Raw genomic sequence first — 18397 nt, 5'->3', positions numbered from 1 at the left:
GCAGGCTTCGTTACACATTGGTCTTAATTAAAAGACTTTGATATGTTTTAAATGTTTTCAAGCAAGCGGAACGTGTATATTAAATAATTTTAAAGGGAACAAAAAAGGTTTTCGTGTATTTCAATATTGTATTTGTATTGTATATTGTTGTTATATTTTTTAATTCCGCTGGGAAAAATGAGTACTTCGAATTTACAGTTACTTTAATAAGAAAAAACCTTTTAAAAACTGTTCATATCAACAAATTTCTGGGCCAAATAGGGACAAGCTGCCAAAAAATAACTGTAGCAAAAAAATGTATGAACCGAGTGCAATTAATGGGAACGCATTTCGATTGACGGTTCTTAATAAAATCATTCTGAATGCAAAGAGAACACTCTTTCCAGCATCAGAACGATATCATATTCCATGTAAACGCCATAAATCGAACAATCTGAATTTCACGAGACTTTCGCTTTATGATAAATCAAATTTTCGTACACTTTATAAAAATTATAGTGGTATGCCATAAGTTGTATATTATGCCTTTAAAAAATTCAAATTAAATAAAATATTTGCACATATTTTTTTATAAACATTTATTTATGCAAAAAGTTATACATAATCGTGCATACATACAGTCGTACATATGCAATTAATTACATGTGCGTACTAGATATATTATAAGGTTTTGAACATATGGATTATCTCACAACTAATCAATGATTTTCTTCTCAAAAGTATGCAGTTAAGATGACAATGCTGGCAATGAATGAATAATGTTTCTGCAATGTGCGATGTTAAGGGGCACAGCATTTGATTAAAGTAATGAGCGTAAAACTAAATTATTTAAAACGATTTCTTCCTTTCCGTTACACAATCATCGGTATTATTACATGTCCTTCTTGTTAAAATCAATTCTGAACTAATCATATGCAAGGTTTGCTACGATTGCACGATTGCCGTTATTATCAATAAAAATTATACATTATGATTATGTTTATTTATATTATAAGGTTAGTCAACTGCCATGTGGTTGAACTTCGTTTTGTTTCTGAGTATAAGTCTCACATTTTGCAGAATAATTTCAACAGGTTTTCTGTATACTTCTTTTAAATTATTTTATTTTTAAACATTATTTTGATTGGTGCCAATTATACAGTTTGTTTAAGGCACATATTTATAACATTTCCTTTTCCAACAAAAATTAATGAAAATTCTTTAATTCAAAATAAAGTTTGCAACAACTTTGCGTTGGGTGCAGCGGTTGCTTTGTACCATAAATTAAATGCAATTTACTTTCGCTTTCTATTTTTGTTCTCTGCTAATCTTTTTCTGCATTTACCTTAGGAATTTCAGTTACAAATAAGAAATAGATACACATTCAATCAAGAGTTCTAACAATGCGCGATCCCATTATTGGCGGCGTGATATTTATTTTAAATTAAAGAATTCTTCTTTTGTGGCCATCGCTTTCAAGAACAATTATTCGGTTAAAAAAAGTAATTTTCTTTTTATTTCTGCATATAATACATTAGATTTAAAATATTTAAAATAATTTAAGTTTAGCGTTTAATTGTACATTATGAATGCTTGATGCTATCATCAAATTATGCTTGTTTCATTAACTAAATATGGCTGTTAAATGTGTTTAGTATGATATTGTTGTTTCGTGTTTCGCCCCCACTTACTTTTCACACAATCAATTTGAAGTGGGGTGCAGATATATAGATGTAGTATAACATAATCAAAAAATACTTCATTAACAAGAATTTGCGTCAGTTTAACAAAAATAGATCATTCTTAATCGACGGCTGAAAGATTTGTATCAAACATACATGATAGCGATTTGAACTAGATAGAATTTTCGCCCAATCCTTAAAAGGTTCACAATGAAAATAGGAGAAACGGCTAACGTTTAACTACTGAAAGATTCTTTTTCCAATACGAGTTAAAAGAGAAGATGTTTAAAAAAAATTAAAACAGTTTCGTTTGTTGAGTTGAGTTTCTTGGATGAGATTCCGTTAACATGATTTTCCTTAGTTTCGTTAAGGGGTTTTGGGGTAATTATATACAGACTTGTATATGCATATTATATTTATATATATATATATATGTTTGCATTAAGTATGTTTTTGTTCGTTGAACTTTTACACTAAAAACTAACTTGTATTTTCCTTTAGATTATGTTAATTAAACTAAGTTCTATGTTTGATTCTCTTATCAATTGTTTGCTTAATTGCCTTGTTTTGTTGCTGGCAAAACGTAACAGTTTAATGGCCACAAGATTCAATACATACTGACGTTGCTGCTGCTGTGTTGCTGTTGCTGCTGTGCTGCAGTGCTGCTGCAATTGTTGCTGCAAGTGTTGCATGTGCTGCATCTGCTGCTCGTGTGGCGAATGGACGCAGAGTTTCGGGGTTTGAGTGTTTTAGTAGTTGTGTCAGTGACATGTGGTGGCTCTGATTTCTGTTTTCTGGATTTTGGTTATGGTTGTTTTGTTTTTTTGATTTTTGTTAGCTTCAGATATGCACATACACAACACACACTTGGCTCTGCTTTTGGCCTGGCTGGGATGCTGCTGCTGCTTGGCTTCCGTGCTCATCTACGGCAGGCGATGGATTCATGGTTTCATGGCGGATGTAGGAGCGGATTGGTAGTGTGTTTAGGATGTTTGTTTGGTTTCCATTGGATTTTACGTTGGAATATATTAATATTAATATATATATTTTGTATTTAATAAAACGTTTGTGAGTATGTCGAATATATTGGTTTGTTTTAGTTAGCATGTAAAGAGAGAGATTCATAGAAGTGGAAATAGAGTTTGGATTAATATCTCATGGTTAGCAGTTAGTTTTATTCATGTGAAAATCCTATGTTAAGCGAGTTATGACCGCAAAAAGTTACCACGCATTTAATTAGCATTTACATGATCTGTGGGGCTGACAAAAACATGCCTTATAATAATTTTGTCGAAAATCGTTTAGTAACTTTTTGCTGAATGCCAACCGCCAACAATTAGAATTATTAATTCCTATGATGCGGTCAACATTTTTGACTTTAATAAAGACAAACACATACATTATTATCATTAGAGTTTCATCGACAGGATATTTAATTAATTTAAATAGAAATTGTAGTTTGTGCAAATAATTTTGTGTTGTTGAAACGTTATTTGATGCGACATTTTATGGTTATTTAAGTTTTGTTCTCTGTTTAAATTTACAAGAACATGATGGTTTTTTATCCCTTTCAGATTAATACTTTTTACTAGTTTTCTTTTGTTTGTTTTTTTGGTTAACTTGGCCTTTGGTTAGTTATAATTAGCAATAGTATTACATCACATTTTTGGTTTTTGTTTGCTATAAATGTTTATACCGTTTAATGGTTTTAATATGCTATTTATAATTTTTACATAAAATTGCAGGTGCATAAGCTTTCAAGACAGAGTGGGATTTTATTACATTATTTTGTGTTTACAGATGCCAAAATAAAGGAACCATTATGAATTAAGCGTTATTTACATGTTTTATTTTTACATAAATGCTGTCAGTTTGTGGTTTATATTGTTGATATTTTTAGAAAAATTTAAGTTTTAAAATCTTTGGAAGTTATTTATATTAACTTTTTTCCATTTATTTATGAAAAAATGTATATATTTTAAAATTTTTATTTTTTTTTAAGTTCAAAAACGGTTACACTTTTAAAATAAATAGTTTCCTTCCTTGCTTTTCATCTTTTTTATTCGGTTTTAAGCAGATACCAATGCAATTTCATGAGGGCTGGAGTTATACAAGTAATATAAATAACTAGTCTAGAGATCTATTAATCATAGACAGAAAATTCCGCAACCCATAAGCTTAAAGATTAGGTGTGGTAAGTACACATAGATACGTGTATCAGATATGCAGATATACGCTTCATAGGATACATAAATTAAAATGCATATGCCATAGCACTTGTGGTGGTATCTTGGTAGTAGTTGGTTGGTTGGTTTGGTTCGTCTGGTTGACGGTTGCTTTGGTGGGATTAATGATCAATCGAGGAGTGGGTGGTAAGCATAGAGTTATGCCCGAAGGACGTGTGTGTTTGGGTGAGGGTTTTATGTATAAATGCGGTTGTGTCTGGTATCTATAGTTAAGTTGTCTTAGCCACTATAGTTGCAAACAAACAAAGTGAAGTGTTTATTAATATTTCTGATCAATGAGTTATGTGTGACGACTGAATACGAGAAATAAATATCTTTATTTATTCGTTGGGGGTTAAGTTCGGAAAGCGTTAGATTTTGGTTTTCATATTTTTTTTAGGAGAATTCTGAAAGAAGTAATGTTCGTGGAACAATAAAGAATCATAAGACTTGGTAAGGATTTTGTTTTGTTTGTTTTTGTTGTGTTCATTTTTTTTAAGGTTTTTTGTTTTCATTTCAACAAAAATCATTGATCTTTATTTCTTTGTGGTACACTTTCGGTTCAATTGCAACATTTACATTCGAACGCATAATACAAAATAATCATATAATCTTAACAGACTAAACAGGGGACTTATGCCTAGGATACACATGTAAAATTCATATCTCGTAAAGAGCTTTTTGTTTTCAATAAAGTATATGGCTTATCCAAGAGTAATACAAATAAAAATCTACTAAAATGTTTCCTTTCTTCTTTTTTTGTTCTTTTCTACTTTTTTTTTGAGTGTATGTAAAACATCAAAGGCACAAGTTAACGTGAAAACAAAGGAAAACTAATATAAAAATTTGTGTATAAATATATTCGTATAAAATGATAATAAACTCTTCATCTTCAGCTAAATGGACTGATAGATTTTGCATGTGTCTGTACTTTTGTTTTATCAAAATTTTGTTTTGCTTGTTGTTTCAAAACTCGCAATCGAAATAGAATGCAAGGGAGCGACGAGGCTCATTTGCATTTTATTCCGGTGAAAAGATATAACACATAAAGAAAATAATAGTTTGATAAAATAAATAAAGGAGTAGAAACACAACTAACCTGTGGAGGCGGTGCGCTTGACAATTGTTTTCGGAACTCTGATCAGGGCAGAGCGGCCTGGCCTGGCCAACGTTTCCGGCCAGGTTTCATCTTATATACAGTATGGATTGGTGGATGGGTGGAGCAGGGGCTTAATGAGCAGCATTAGATATCAAAATAAATAGCGCAAAGGTAAAAATAATTCAACTAAATTGATTGGTTGCCCGGTGAACGTAATCTAAGGGCGGGCAGACACCAATCGTTTGATTTCTGTTGTTCGTAATTGTTTGTTTCTTTCTTTCTTTTCCGGAAATTATTGATAAAAAGTTTTAAAGTTGCTTCTGCTGACATGATGCGATTTAAAAAGAGGTTGCTTTCTGAGTTTTGGGGATGGATTTACTGTATCTCAATGAAACCCGCCGGCTTGGCTGGCACTCCGACCGTTGCTCGCTGATAGGGATGTTCGCGGTTAGTCGCCAAACGACGCTGCTGCTTAATGGCGCCTACTAAAATATACGATACGATACATGTAGATATAGGTTTGCATAGGCATATCGGTTATATGTATAAATAGATGTGAACATATTCGCTACAAGATACAACTTAGGTTTAAAAGATATTGCGTACATCCTTACATCTACCATATGCTTGCTCAAACTGAAGCTGTGCTGCCTTTGCCTTTGCCTTTGCTGGAAGCCAATTGCCAACTGAGGGGGAATAATTGACCTGTTTTTCGGTGTTCTTTAACTTTTTAACATTTAAATTCTCTGCTTCTTTGGAATGAGTCGTTTATATCTGTGCCTGTGTATTCGATATTTGATCTGATTTTAAGTAATGGCTGCAAAATAAGTGATTTTCAAGCCGCTTAGTCTAAGGTATATTCGTCTCCAGTTTGTGGATAAATTCTAGAAATGATTATTGTGTTCATATGTTTATTGTTCCTTAAGCATTTTGTTCTTCCAGCTTGCTGACTAGTCGTGCATTCAATTGATTCTGGATTATGGTTTCTGTTCTTGGACGGCTGCCTTCGAGCCTCGACTAAACTTAGATCTAATTGAAGTAATTATGTAAGCACCAACTTGATTCAAGGCTCCTCTCCACTACGAGATATATAAATATAAATGTGTGTATATATTTTAAAAAAGCTTTTCTGCAATTCTGATCAAAGTATATGATTTTGACGAGAAATGGCACTGGCTGGAAAAATTGAAACGGTTTTCTTTTCGCTCTTCGTTAGGTACATTTGTGCATAAATACTGTCCCCCCTCGCAACACTCACTACAAAAACTACATAAAAAACAGATACTTAACTAAATTGCACTTAAGACTCGACCCTCATACCACAAAACTAAAATAGGGTTATTTTTTAGAAGAGAAAATTATAAAGTTTAGCCCTCTTTAATTTGAATACTCATTGGTTCCAAAAAACGAAAATCAACAACTTGCTTTGGCTGCCGCTGTTGCTGTTCTTCTCAACTAGAATATACTCATATAAAAATGTTTCGGGTTGAAAATCATAAAAGTTAAAGTTAATATTAAAGCAACTACAATTTAAGGGCCTAAAAATCACTTATTTTTGCCAATATTGCATATTGCAGAATTGTATTCCTTTGCGACCTATCTTCTATTATAAAATATTTTAAAAACAAATTCATTGTCGAGCAATAATTTTCTTGATTGATTTGTTTTTGCTTGTTTCTTTTTTCTTGAGTATTACTGTTTTCCTGTTTGTTGTGCCGTTTTACTCTTATGTTTTTGTTTCTAGGTAAATATTTAAGTTTAAAAATATATACAGTCTATACATTTATGTGTGTGTGTGTATATAATTCTGTTCCAGTTTTTGTGTGTGACTGTAACTTTATAACTTTAGGCTAGATATTTTCTGTGGGGATTTCCTCTATAATTCGTTTCTGTTTTTGTTGTTCAAGGGAAAAATAATAGAGAGTGAGAAAGAGAAGTTCAAAAGACGGAGCCGGCATGCATATATCGACCAACTGTAAATATTTTGTTTATAACAAATATATAAGATAAAATAGACTTTGGATAAAAATAATGAAGGTTTTAATTAATTCTGTTAGCTCTTGTTAGGATATCATAAATATTGTGAAGTCTTAGAGGAAGCAAGGTTAAGAAGCGTGATATAATCTCATAGCATACTTTATGGCACTGAACGTAAACAATAATTGTGTTAGACTCATGTAAAATACAGGAAGAGTGGACAAGGTGCTTTGAAGTTAAAATGAGTAAATATTCTTGAAATGGATAGAATAAAATACAGTCCAATTAAATTGAAAAATACATATTTCAACTTCAAAATCCAGAATATATACCACTTTATAACTGCAGCATATCCATTCTATGGCCTGCTAATATAACAAAAAAATGAAATGCAAGCTCCTAATGATTAAATGCAAATTCTAAATCTTTCAAGTAGGTGTGTAAACAAGACAATTAACAAAACAAATATTACAAGAAGAGAAAAATATGTATAAAAAATAAAAAAGAAATAATACTAGATGCTTGAGTTCACTGGCGCTGCTGGGCTGTCATAACAAACTCAATCGATTGCACTTGGTTAATGTGTTAAGAGGATAAACAAACCTACCGGGCGTATGCGCAACGTGTAAATTGTATCTCTAGTGTGTGTTAAATGGTGTGTGCTTGTCTAGCGATATGCTATATTATTGCTCGCAATTTAACTCGCAGCTAAACCCTCGATTCATGTAGCTATCATATATGTATCTTCTTAGACGACTAACTTCTTCTGCCTAGATTGATGGATGATTCGCTTAGTGTGTTTGTTGATTGGTTGGTTGGTGTGAGCATAAATCATAATCGATATAGAGATAGCAAATGGAACAGAGTGATTCGGGGTGAGATGGTGTATGTACTATACGTGTGTTATTATCTGGCAAACAACCCACCGCTATGATCAGCATATTCCGTGAGCAGAGGATTGCCGGCGAGGGCGGCATAGTTCGCATAGTCGTACGGTGCGAAGATCATGCCATGGCCGGTCTGATCGAAGGCGGCTGTCGGAGCGGCCTGGGCGGACAGTATGCTGGCCGCCGTTGTCGGGACGGTCATCCGTGGGTTCAGGATCAAGGGGGCGCCCAGCGGGGCGGAGGCGGGGGCGCGGATCTGGGCGGCAAGGCCGGGCAGGCCGGTGGGCGTCAGCAGGCGGCTGTCGGAGGCGGCCATCAGGCGGCGCCAGTCCTCATCGCACACTGCGGGATACAGATAAGAAGCAGAGCCAACGCATGAAAAAGCTGCTCGTCGTACACATAAATCAAATGCAAAAATAAAGAAATGTAAATCGAATTTAAAATCAGTTTGGTTTCGTTAACGGTTCAGTTTGCAAAATCGTTAATCGTTAATGGTTAGCTTCTCTCCGCTCATTCGATTTTAGCTGGTAGTTCTCGTGGTAGTTATATTATCTATTGTGTTTCTTTTTTTTAATATTTTTTTAAGCTATGTCTGAGTGAAGATCGAGTTAGGTTATTTTTTTTGGGTTTTAGATGGTTTTAGGAGATATAGGTAGGCTTTTGGTTGACATACCTGCGACAGATTTCGCTGTTGTGTCCCTATAAGTGCCATTAATAATCGCCAATTCCATAAGTTGACGTTTCTTTAGCTCATCTTCGCCTTCGGCTTGCTGTTAGTACGAGTGTATGTTTGTGTTTTTGATATTGATTTGTAGTTGGGGTTTAATGTATTAAACGGAATACATTAAAGCAGATTAGGTTTGTTGGTAGAGAGAAAAGAAAATTCATTATTAATTATATTGGTTAACATTCGATTCGGTTTAGCTGAGAAATCATTTAATAATTTATTATTGATTTAACATAGACAAAGGAGGTGGGGAAAGGCAACACGCAATTGTTTTTAATTTTTCTGTTTACTTTTTTTTTACTCTTTTTACTTTAAGCTTTTTTGCGGGCGCATTATGAATTTTTGTACATTAGGCAAGTATCAGTTTACTTTTGGCTTTTCTAAAGGACTCTTGTTCTTTAAGGGTCAAGTAGTTTTAGACACTTACCGGCACGAGCAGCTTCTGTACTTCGGCGACGGCCTGGGCCAACTTGACCGTGGCACGGTTCTCGGTGTCCTCGACGGTTATCAGGACATGCAGGTCATCGGACAGATGCTCCCAGTTGGGCTTGCCACGGTTGGCATCCTCCTGAAAAATGGGAAATAAAAAATTTTACATTTAAAATACAAAATAGTCGTAAAAAAGGTCATTTTAAATTCAAAGCTGTACTAAAAAACCGATAATAATTTAAAATTGTATTGCATATTCAGATCAAAAACTTTCGAAAACATTAAATATTCGGACTCATTTATTTGGTATGCTAAATGATTGAATCATTTCATCCCATCCTCTCACTGCGCTCAATACATAAACTATACAAAAATTCGAAAAATTATATCGGAATCTTAAGCCAACTGTGCTAATGGGCACAAAACAATTAAGAGTGGGCGTGTTACGCCGCACTAAAAACATTATTGCAATTTTTCATTTCACTTGTGTTATTACTTGTGGCAAGAAAAGTTTTTGCTTACGTGCTTGAAATATAATATATACTTCTGCCATTTCTCCTTCACCTCGCTTGGTGACCCAGAATTTATAATCAATTAGGATCAAATTGGATAGAAATTCTTTTGAAGAAGTCCAGAGCTAATTCCACGTCAAATTAACAACTGTCATGTTGGCTACTGTATAAGTGCCGGCAAAAGTTTTATCAAGAATCGAGGACAACCTATCTGTTGGCCACTTTGGATGAGTGGTTGAGCAAAAGAAATAAAGAGAACCTGAGCAAATCCGAAGAGGAGGTCTCACCTCAGTAAAACCATGCACCATGACTAATTTATTCATCGGTTGTCGGCTTGTCTATTTCTATATCTGCAAGATGCAAGTAAACAGAACATTTCTATTCTTTCGGTTTTCACTTGTGTCACCGACGAATATCTATCTTTCGGTTCGCGATGAGTCAGACATTTGTGTGTGGGAGTCCTCTCATTCATTTCTACTAAATTATCAAATTATTGCAACAAAATATTTGCATTTTTAAAAACTCTACTGTCTGCCTTTCTGTATGCCTGTCCCGATTCTGAATGCCTGGCTCGGCACATTTATGAATTACAAAAATACATTTAATCGTCTCGAGACACTCGTTTCAGTTTTCTTTCTTTCCCTCGTATTTAACTTGCCTTTTTCGTCAGGGGAAATTAAATCATCTGAGCATTTTTGAGTGACAAGATACGCATATAAGCAAGGGTATGTGAAAATAAGTGAGAGTATTTGGCAAACAAAATGTTTTACTTTAAGGTAGTTTTAAAGAATATTAAATTAAGAATTTTAATATTGCTTTTTACTTTACTTTTTCATAGTACAATAAATATGATGATATATGATGATAAAATATGATGATATGATATGATAATAAAATATCATATCAACATACTTGTTTTATCAAAGCTTTCTAAAATAGTATAATAATATTCGTTATAAATAAGTTAATTTAGTTTTTAAGTATATTAGCTGATTTTAAGTTAACTTAAAATATTAAAATACATTTTCTTTTGAAATAATTAAGCTGGTGCCGTATTACTTCACGGAAACAACCGCATGGCAATCATAGCCAGAAATAAAATCTCAAAGACACAAAGAGCGGGGCATATTTTTCGCCTTATAATTAAGAATAATTCCCATTTGGCACGGAAACCGACTGTCAACAGAATTTTCATATCCAAGCGTACCATACTCGCGAGCACTATTTACGATAATTAAAATTGAAATTGAAGTGCTCGGCTAATGGCTCAAAAATCTATGGAATGTGCGATCCGCTCGGGCTCGTTTCCTGTCCAATTCCAAATTGGAATCCACTTAATATATTACAATGCACTACACTCACCTTCTTCTTGTCGCGCATGGATCCCTTGCCGCGAACCATGATCTTGCAACCGGTCTCCTGCTCCAATTGCTTGGCGGTCATGCCACGGGGTCCCAAAATGCGACCGACAAAGTTGAACTGAAACGAAAGCGAAAAGAGGAGAGGAGATTTAAATTAGACGCTCGAAATTAGAGGAAATCATTAGCGAATCAACATACGATGATCTAATTAACTGGCTAACTTTGTTTAAAGTTCAAAGTTTTTGGCAAATTTAAAACGCATTAGATCGTCATTCGTGGCTCGTGACTCAGGATGCATAAATGCCAGGCCAGATCCGTTCAAAGTCGAAGTTATTAAAGCGTATGACGTTGGTCAGATTCGGTTCGTTGAAGGCTGGAGTCACCCACAATCCAAAGCACAGCACATTTGGGCACAACAATGGGCGAACGTAATATGACCCGCGGCGACACGCCTGAATTTGGCACGATAAACCAATCAGCCAGATAGACACACAAACTCTTTGTGCATATAGCCAAATGCAGTCACTCAGTTAGCAAGGCACTCAAAAGAAATGAATTTTTAAATTTATAAGGTAAAAAAGTTTGAAAGAAATCGAAATTGTTCAAAGCAAGTATTTTATCTTTTAGAAAAAATCTATATTTTTAATATGATCCTCAACAAAGCATTTAAAAATATTATTTTTAAAATTTAAATATAGTTAATAACCATAAGATACATTTTTTTCTCTGTGCAGCTGTCGGCGACATTCAAAAGAATTTTGCTTAAACTATTAGCGGAGCGTGCAAAAATCTTTTGACGCGCTTGTCGATGATGATGGACGTCTATGGCATGTTGGCCAACAACGTTTCCAAGCCCAAATCAGCGATGCGGTGACCCCAACTGCCGTGGCGCCCAATTATCATATACTTTGGCCAGATTGCAACAACCACTGACCACCGTAAGCTAACCGATAAATTAGATTTATTGGCCAGATCACAACCATTTCCATCTGAGTTATTGTAAATTGCGGGCTAAACTAGTTCTGGTCTCGCCCTGGGCTTTCGGAAACCACCCACCCACATCCATCTGGAGACCCATTGCGAATGCGATGATGTGATGGGATGTGAGATATGGGGATGTTAAGTGCACAGCGATGCGATCATCGACAGCAGACAGCCGCCGGCAGCAGTTAGCCAAAGCCAAAGTAGCAAAAAAGCAGCAGCAGCGGCAGCTGTTGTCAGTCAGTCAGTCCGAATGTATCTGTATCTGAAAGCCTGCATCTGCAACTGAAACTGCAACTGCAGTTGCAACTGGCTCTGCTGAGATCGAATCAATTGAAAATTGCCGCGAAGAATGCAGTTAATGCCTAATGGCTCCGGCAATTTTAATTAAATTTTGCGAAAAACCATTTAACCTCCATTGAAGTCCACACAAAATGTGGCCAAACCAATGGCGAGAAAGTTGGTTAAGCCAAATAAAATGAAATGATATGTGGCCGCAACCGATAGCTTCCACATATGTCAGCAAAAAAAAAATTAAACCCAGTCCAAGACAATATTTGCATTGCTTATCGCCCCCGTATCGGTTGCTTAATTAAAAATCCTTGGCTCAACGCAATGTTTGCACAAGTGATCTCTTCCATTTGCCATTAAGCGGAAATTAAAACCCATTTTCTCCCCGTTTGCGTGTTGCACTTAACAGATGCCACTTGCGTTCTACAAATATTGTTGAATGCCAAACAAATACGAGTGGCCAAATAAATTATAAATGATTGTGCTTTAAGGGCTTTTCACTTGCTTCTGGCTTTTTGAAGTGTTTGTGGGGGAGTTTAAAAAGAGAGAAGTTTTCCCCATAAAGAAAACTCATAAGGCAATAAAGATTAAGAACATAACAGTCAAACTTAATGGCTTAAGTAGTGTTTTTTCAAAGAATATTTTTTTTTTTGGTTATTAATTAATAAATAAAAATTTTATTAACAATAAATGCAAATTATGATGATAAACACAACATGAATAAAGCCTAATCTCTGTGAAATTAATGGAATACAAAATAAGCTCAAAAGGCCACATAGCTATTTCTACTTTCAATTCCCTTATAAATGCACAATGCAAACGGTAGACCCATGAGTATTTTTAGAATTCTACGTAGCATAATGGAACCCTTTTCCTCTATTGTCTGATTGTTCCTGCTGTTCAACAATTACGCGGCCTCAAGTGGCACGCGTGCTTTTCAAGACGTCACGCATAAGATACACAGAAAGAAATAATTTCAAAACATAAGTTTCAATACTTTTTACCTTCTAAGTAGTAAACTTTCTGGGACCTGGGGGTCTTGTGATACTGTATTGACCTTTTGCCCGCGTACTCGAGCCAAAAGTGCTGTAGTCAGCAGACAAAAGACAGATGACAACGGGAGCTGGAAGGCAAGTCAAGTGGAGTGGAGCCAAGTGAAGCGTACAAATAAATGTTGTATAGTGTACACTGTGCACACACATATAGGTGTACTGGGTGCTTTTATGAGAGCGTAGGCTTCTGCTGCTTTATTTCACAGATTGTGAGCTCAGATAGGGCGCAAGGAAAATATTTTATATTTATACAATACGTACAACAATTTTCAATACGACATAAAGGTACAAACAATTGATAAGCAAACTGCGACGTACATACAAAGGGCACCGAAAATACTGAAAAGGAAAGTACAAACAAACACACGAGAAGTGGAGGCTGTGATAAGAAAACCGCCTCCTACATCAAAACAGGTGACCATGACAACAGACCATCCAATTGTGAACACAAAAACTTTTCATATGAAAACCACACACAAAGAGAATATTTGGAATTTTTCATTAGAGTAGCCGAGTGTAGAAGAACATTATACTTTATAGTGTTCAGATTTTAATCGCGTTGCCCGTGTGACTCAGTGAGTCTTACGAATCTTTTCATTTGAGCCGCCGGCGGGTAAATTGGAAACAGAAATGCATAAGCAAACCGAGGCAGGGTCGGCATAGATCAAATAGATTAGGCTTACTACTATGCATGTAGTGTACATATAGTAGGTATTCGCATCTACAGAGAGATACACTTTAGCACACACACACATAATTACGATGCACAAAAAGCTCGTCTATTACACGGAAAAATAAATCAAACTTTGACATGACACACAACGGCAGCAAACTTGAAAATAATGCTCTTGCCACAATTTGTTGTCGTTTTTATATTTTTGTTTCGGGGTTGTACCTATTAAATTACCGAACAACCAAAAGTGTACATAAAAATTGCACGTAATTAGCATTTGAATGTTTATGACTAATTTGCTGCAGTTTGTGGATTAATTGGCTTTTGTGTTAACGGCTTAGACAATAAACAAAAAGTACACACAGGCGAAACCAAAAGCAACATAAGGTGATTTGGGGAGACATCAACACAATGCCTGAGATGGCCAGCTGTTGGGATGTAATTTGGCCTAAATATGGCCGTGATTACTCAGTTGATCGATATGTCTAATAGCCGAATGACCTTAGCACCAATCGAATGTCAAATGGTTCACAAATGTGGGATGCAAATGGCCTGTGTGGGGGTGTGACCGCAACATTAATCAGCGGAAGGGTAATTCACTCATTTCAATGGGATCGATTAACAATTGCTTAATTAATTTCTAAGCAGATTGCTTGAGTGATCGTGCCTACAGGCCATTTTGAGCATAATTACCAAAGCTATAAAGTGTTTTTAGCGTTTTAATTGAACCATTAGGTTTGCACTATTTCAGTTTAATACATTTTGAACCATTTAGTTGGTAAAATAGTCAATTTAAAGCAAGTCTGTAGGTAGATTATGGTTTTTCCTATAGAACATCATTGTCTCATCTGGAAAATATTTCCCTCGAATCGCATTTAATTGTCCCTCTTCCATATGTTAAAATTTAAGCATCGAAAAATGAGTTTGCGAAAAGTCTATAAAAAATGTCAAACATCATTTCAGTTCTGTAGCCAGCGAAATCACTCAGAAGCTCAGTGGGTCAACATGTCGCATGTCGGATGACGCGCCACGGGGCGTATGAGCAATGAGCGTTGACTGCGGACAACCAGAAGATATGTGGATGTGGATGGCTAAAAGGCGGACCCCTAGAAAACGTGGAGCGTTAATAGTTTGCCGTAATTAATTGTAAACTGTTTTAATGCCTCCGCTGTTTCTGTGGGGACTTTAATTAAGTTGCATTTATGTTTTGGACACGTCCAGGGAAACAAGATTTAGCCAGACATCAGAAAACATTCACATATATAGTAGTATGTATCTTCGCTGCCATCTCCTCTGCATTTGGAAGCAGGTTGACAAATTGTTGACCATTTACATGGCATATTGTTGTAGTCGGCCTGTCGGCCAGCTGACAAATCTCTATTTACATTGTTGAATGCGTTATAAATTATTAACTGCTATTATTTGCGACTGGCGGTGTCTGCGCTAATGCCTTGAAATTTATGCCCCATGACGGGGCGCACACAAACAAGCGAACAAGCAAACCAATAAACATTCTGCCCCGAACTTGTTGCACTTCCATGTTATTCGAAACGCCATTTGTCTAGCTCAACATTTTCGAAATTCGACGGGCGACCGTAGGAAAATGTCAGAATTTTCCAATGTGAATTTTTAGTTATTGCAGGCTGTTGCTGGCCGAAATGATTGCAATTAAATGGTATGATTTATGAGAAAAGAGCGCTCGAAAAACGCCCGCACAAAACGAACCAACATCTGAGGGGGCCTCAAAAATAAGACAGATAGGAACACCTGAAATATTGGAAAATCAAGCGGAAAAATCTAAGGCCCTCGGGGCCGTAAATCTCAGTCAGAGATCTGTGCCAGTTTTCGTTTGGAAAACATCGAAAACACATGAAACAACATCATCAGTAGGTGTCTCACTCGACATCCTTCTCATTTCATTAAATTATGTATGTTGTTTTTAATTTATGACCTTAACTCATTCATATTCATTTTATTTGGGTCTAGCCCTAATAAAGTTCAATTTTATGTTAATGTCGGACTGTCTATTTTCGTATTTGCTTTTCGCTCGACTTAACTCTCTTGGGATGAAGAATATTTTCTATATGCAACGGCCGGTGGTAATTAATTGAAAGGCACATGTGAGAAATGTTTCACTTTGGTTTCATTAATTTTTACGACGGTGAGGAAAGGCAAAAGGTTCTATAACCTCTTTAAGTGGTGCTGACTTGGCAAATTATTAATTTTCTTGACCAACCACTTGGATAGTACATTAATCTTTATGAAAAAGAGGTTTGCGATCGTACAAAAAGTATATAAATCTGTAAACCACTAGCTTAGAGCCACAATAGTATGTCAGATAAAATACCAGGAAATACTAAAAAATACCAGGGAATCATACTAGCATTGTGTGAACAGCCTTAATTGGCGAATTTCAGGGATACTAAAATCGATTAAAAAATCATTTAATTCCACATCATTTGATTGGGTCATCGCCCCACCCAATCGCCCTCCACTGGCGCCATTTGGCAAAGAAAATTATTTGAACAGCTGCCGAACAGAAGCCACATCAGTAGAGACACCATCGAACGGAGTGCGATCTGAAATGCTTTCGAGTCTAATTAATGCTATTTAAATTTATGCATTTATCTGGATCGCAAGCAAAATGAAACAAATAAAACAGCAAGGGAAAAAGCGAAACGAAGCAAAAAAAACAAGAAACATAAACATTAAGAGCAAAGTGTGTCATGCAGTAAAATAAATTTCCTCAGTTCCGCCACTGCGACTGCTGTCAGGCCATAAATAAATAAAAAACGAAACTACGCCCAAACAATTTCCAAATTAACAAAACTAAGGAAAAACAAAAGAAATATACATGTCTGAAGGAGGGGAAAGGGGAGTGAAGGGGTGGAAAACATTTTAAATTGCATAAAATTAAATCAAATTCTAATGTGGCAGGGCTTGGCTTGAGTGACTTGCTCCGACGCCTACAATGAGCGACAAATGAAACGAATGAACGCCGTCAAACGACTTCCTAAAACGCTTCAATGATTTTGTCTAACCCATTTATATACGCGTATATATCGTATATATCTCGATTTGTATCTGTATCGGCGGGGCAGGCATTTATGGGCAAAAGTGGAAGGGTGCATCGTAGCTTTGCATTTGGCATCTTGCTGGGGCGTTATTTCTTTTTTCAAGACAACTTAACAGATGACTGACTCTATCGGCGGAGGAGAAGATACACCTCGGCACAGAGCTGCTGGCTGGCACACCTTTAAGCCATTTCCGGTGTAGCCCAGTTGCTCACTGAACGCGCTGTCAATTCTAATTGGCGGAAGTCGTGTGCTCTCCTCGAATCCATAAATTAGATCATCGTTATCATCGCTATGCTACTAGGACCACTTACATCTGGATGCTCGCGCACTGGCACATAAACCTTCTCGTTCATCGTCACCACGGAGCCCTCGGGTTCGGGCAGAGTAAGGGGCTCCTTCTTGACCCCATTGATCTGGAACAGTGAGGCGCGCACGCGTGCAATTTCTGGAAAGATTAATAAGAAAGATAGGAGTGGATTAATACATGTTCATTTACAATATAAAATGGGAACAAAATGCGGAGTATTTAATCAGAAAAGAGCTATTAAAAACATGTGTTAAATACTACAACTAATAACATATGCCACAACAATAACATTATAAAATTTATATACAACAATATAATAATAAAACAATAATATAATAAAATAATAATATAATAAAATAATAATATAATAAATCATTACTATTATTTACTTTTTAATTTAATTTAAGACTTAAAATTTAGAAAATCATTTTTTTAAATGGTGTTAGTTTAATCAAAGTTATCCAAAGATTGAAAATACATTTATGTTGGAATTTCTTAATATTACGAAAGTAGTTACTACAAATTTTATAAGAAATTCTTTGTATTTTGAGTTGCATTTTCTCTGTTAATCTAAACTTTAAGATTACTTAATACTTTTATTTATAAACAGGCAATACATTTTATTACATTTCACTTTCATTACACAATTCCATAGTTACTAATCGTTATGAAATCGACTTCTACAACAGCCTTTATTCATTTCCGAGCGCAATAAATACACAGACGAAAGACAAACAAACAAAGCGTTGATAATTTTAATTGCAGGCTCTTTGGCTCCACTTCAACCGAGTGCGGCTCAATTTGTCATTTTTGCTAAGTGCTTATATTAAATTACGTTTGATTTGCCTCTGGGTGGAAAACCAACTAAATTAGCATCAATAAAACGGCGTGTTAATGTGTTTACCCAGCCATCGACATCTGCTGTTCTAACTTATTTATTAGGTTAAACCTAAGCCATGAAATCACTTGGTTTATATTTAAACAAATTATGCCATAATTTGCCTAGCATCATCGTAATGATGTATTGGTCACCCTTAAATCTGAGGTCACCTATGCCACGCCCCCTCCTCCTTCCAGTAGCGCCCCCCTACAATTCACACTTCTGGGGATTTTCAGTGGCGCAGGTGGGGGTGGGGCA

At 35.7% G+C, this 18397-nt stretch overlaps 1 protein-coding gene across 8 annotated transcripts in view; it reads right to left on the bottom strand.

Annotated features, from left to right (window-relative positions):
* Positions 1–561: 561 nt before the first annotated feature.
* how (protein held out wings) overlaps positions 562–18397 on the bottom strand; it is a 39033-nt gene continuing 21197 nt past the window's right edge. The window contains exons 3-9 of one of the 8 annotated variants that reach the window (XM_065867008.2): positions 17264–17397; positions 10880–10996; positions 9004–9144; positions 8523–8619; positions 7889–8233; positions 4986–5470; positions 562–2584 (exon numbers count right to left, since the gene is read on the bottom strand). In XM_065867008.2, coding sequence (XP_065723080.1) covers positions 5361–5470; positions 7889–8233; positions 8523–8619; positions 9004–9144; positions 10880–10996; positions 17264–17397 — 944 coding nt within the window. In that variant the 3' untranslated portion in view covers positions 562–2584; positions 4986–5360. Of the gene's footprint in view, positions 2585–4346; positions 6959–7888; positions 8234–8522; positions 8620–9003; positions 9145–10879; positions 10997–17263; positions 17398–18397 lie in introns of those variants that run through there. The other 7 variants (XM_065867010.2, XM_036817023.3, XM_036817024.3 and 4 more) reach the window with 7 other exon arrangements.

The sequence above is a fragment of the Drosophila suzukii genome, chromosome 3 (genome assembly GCF_043229965.1).
Source record: "Drosophila suzukii chromosome 3, CBGP_Dsuzu_IsoJpt1.0, whole genome shotgun sequence".
Taxonomy (NCBI): domain Eukaryota; kingdom Metazoa; phylum Arthropoda; class Insecta; order Diptera; family Drosophilidae; genus Drosophila; species Drosophila suzukii.
Note: the sequence above shows the minus strand (reverse complement) of the source record. Positions and strands in the feature narration are given on the sequence as shown.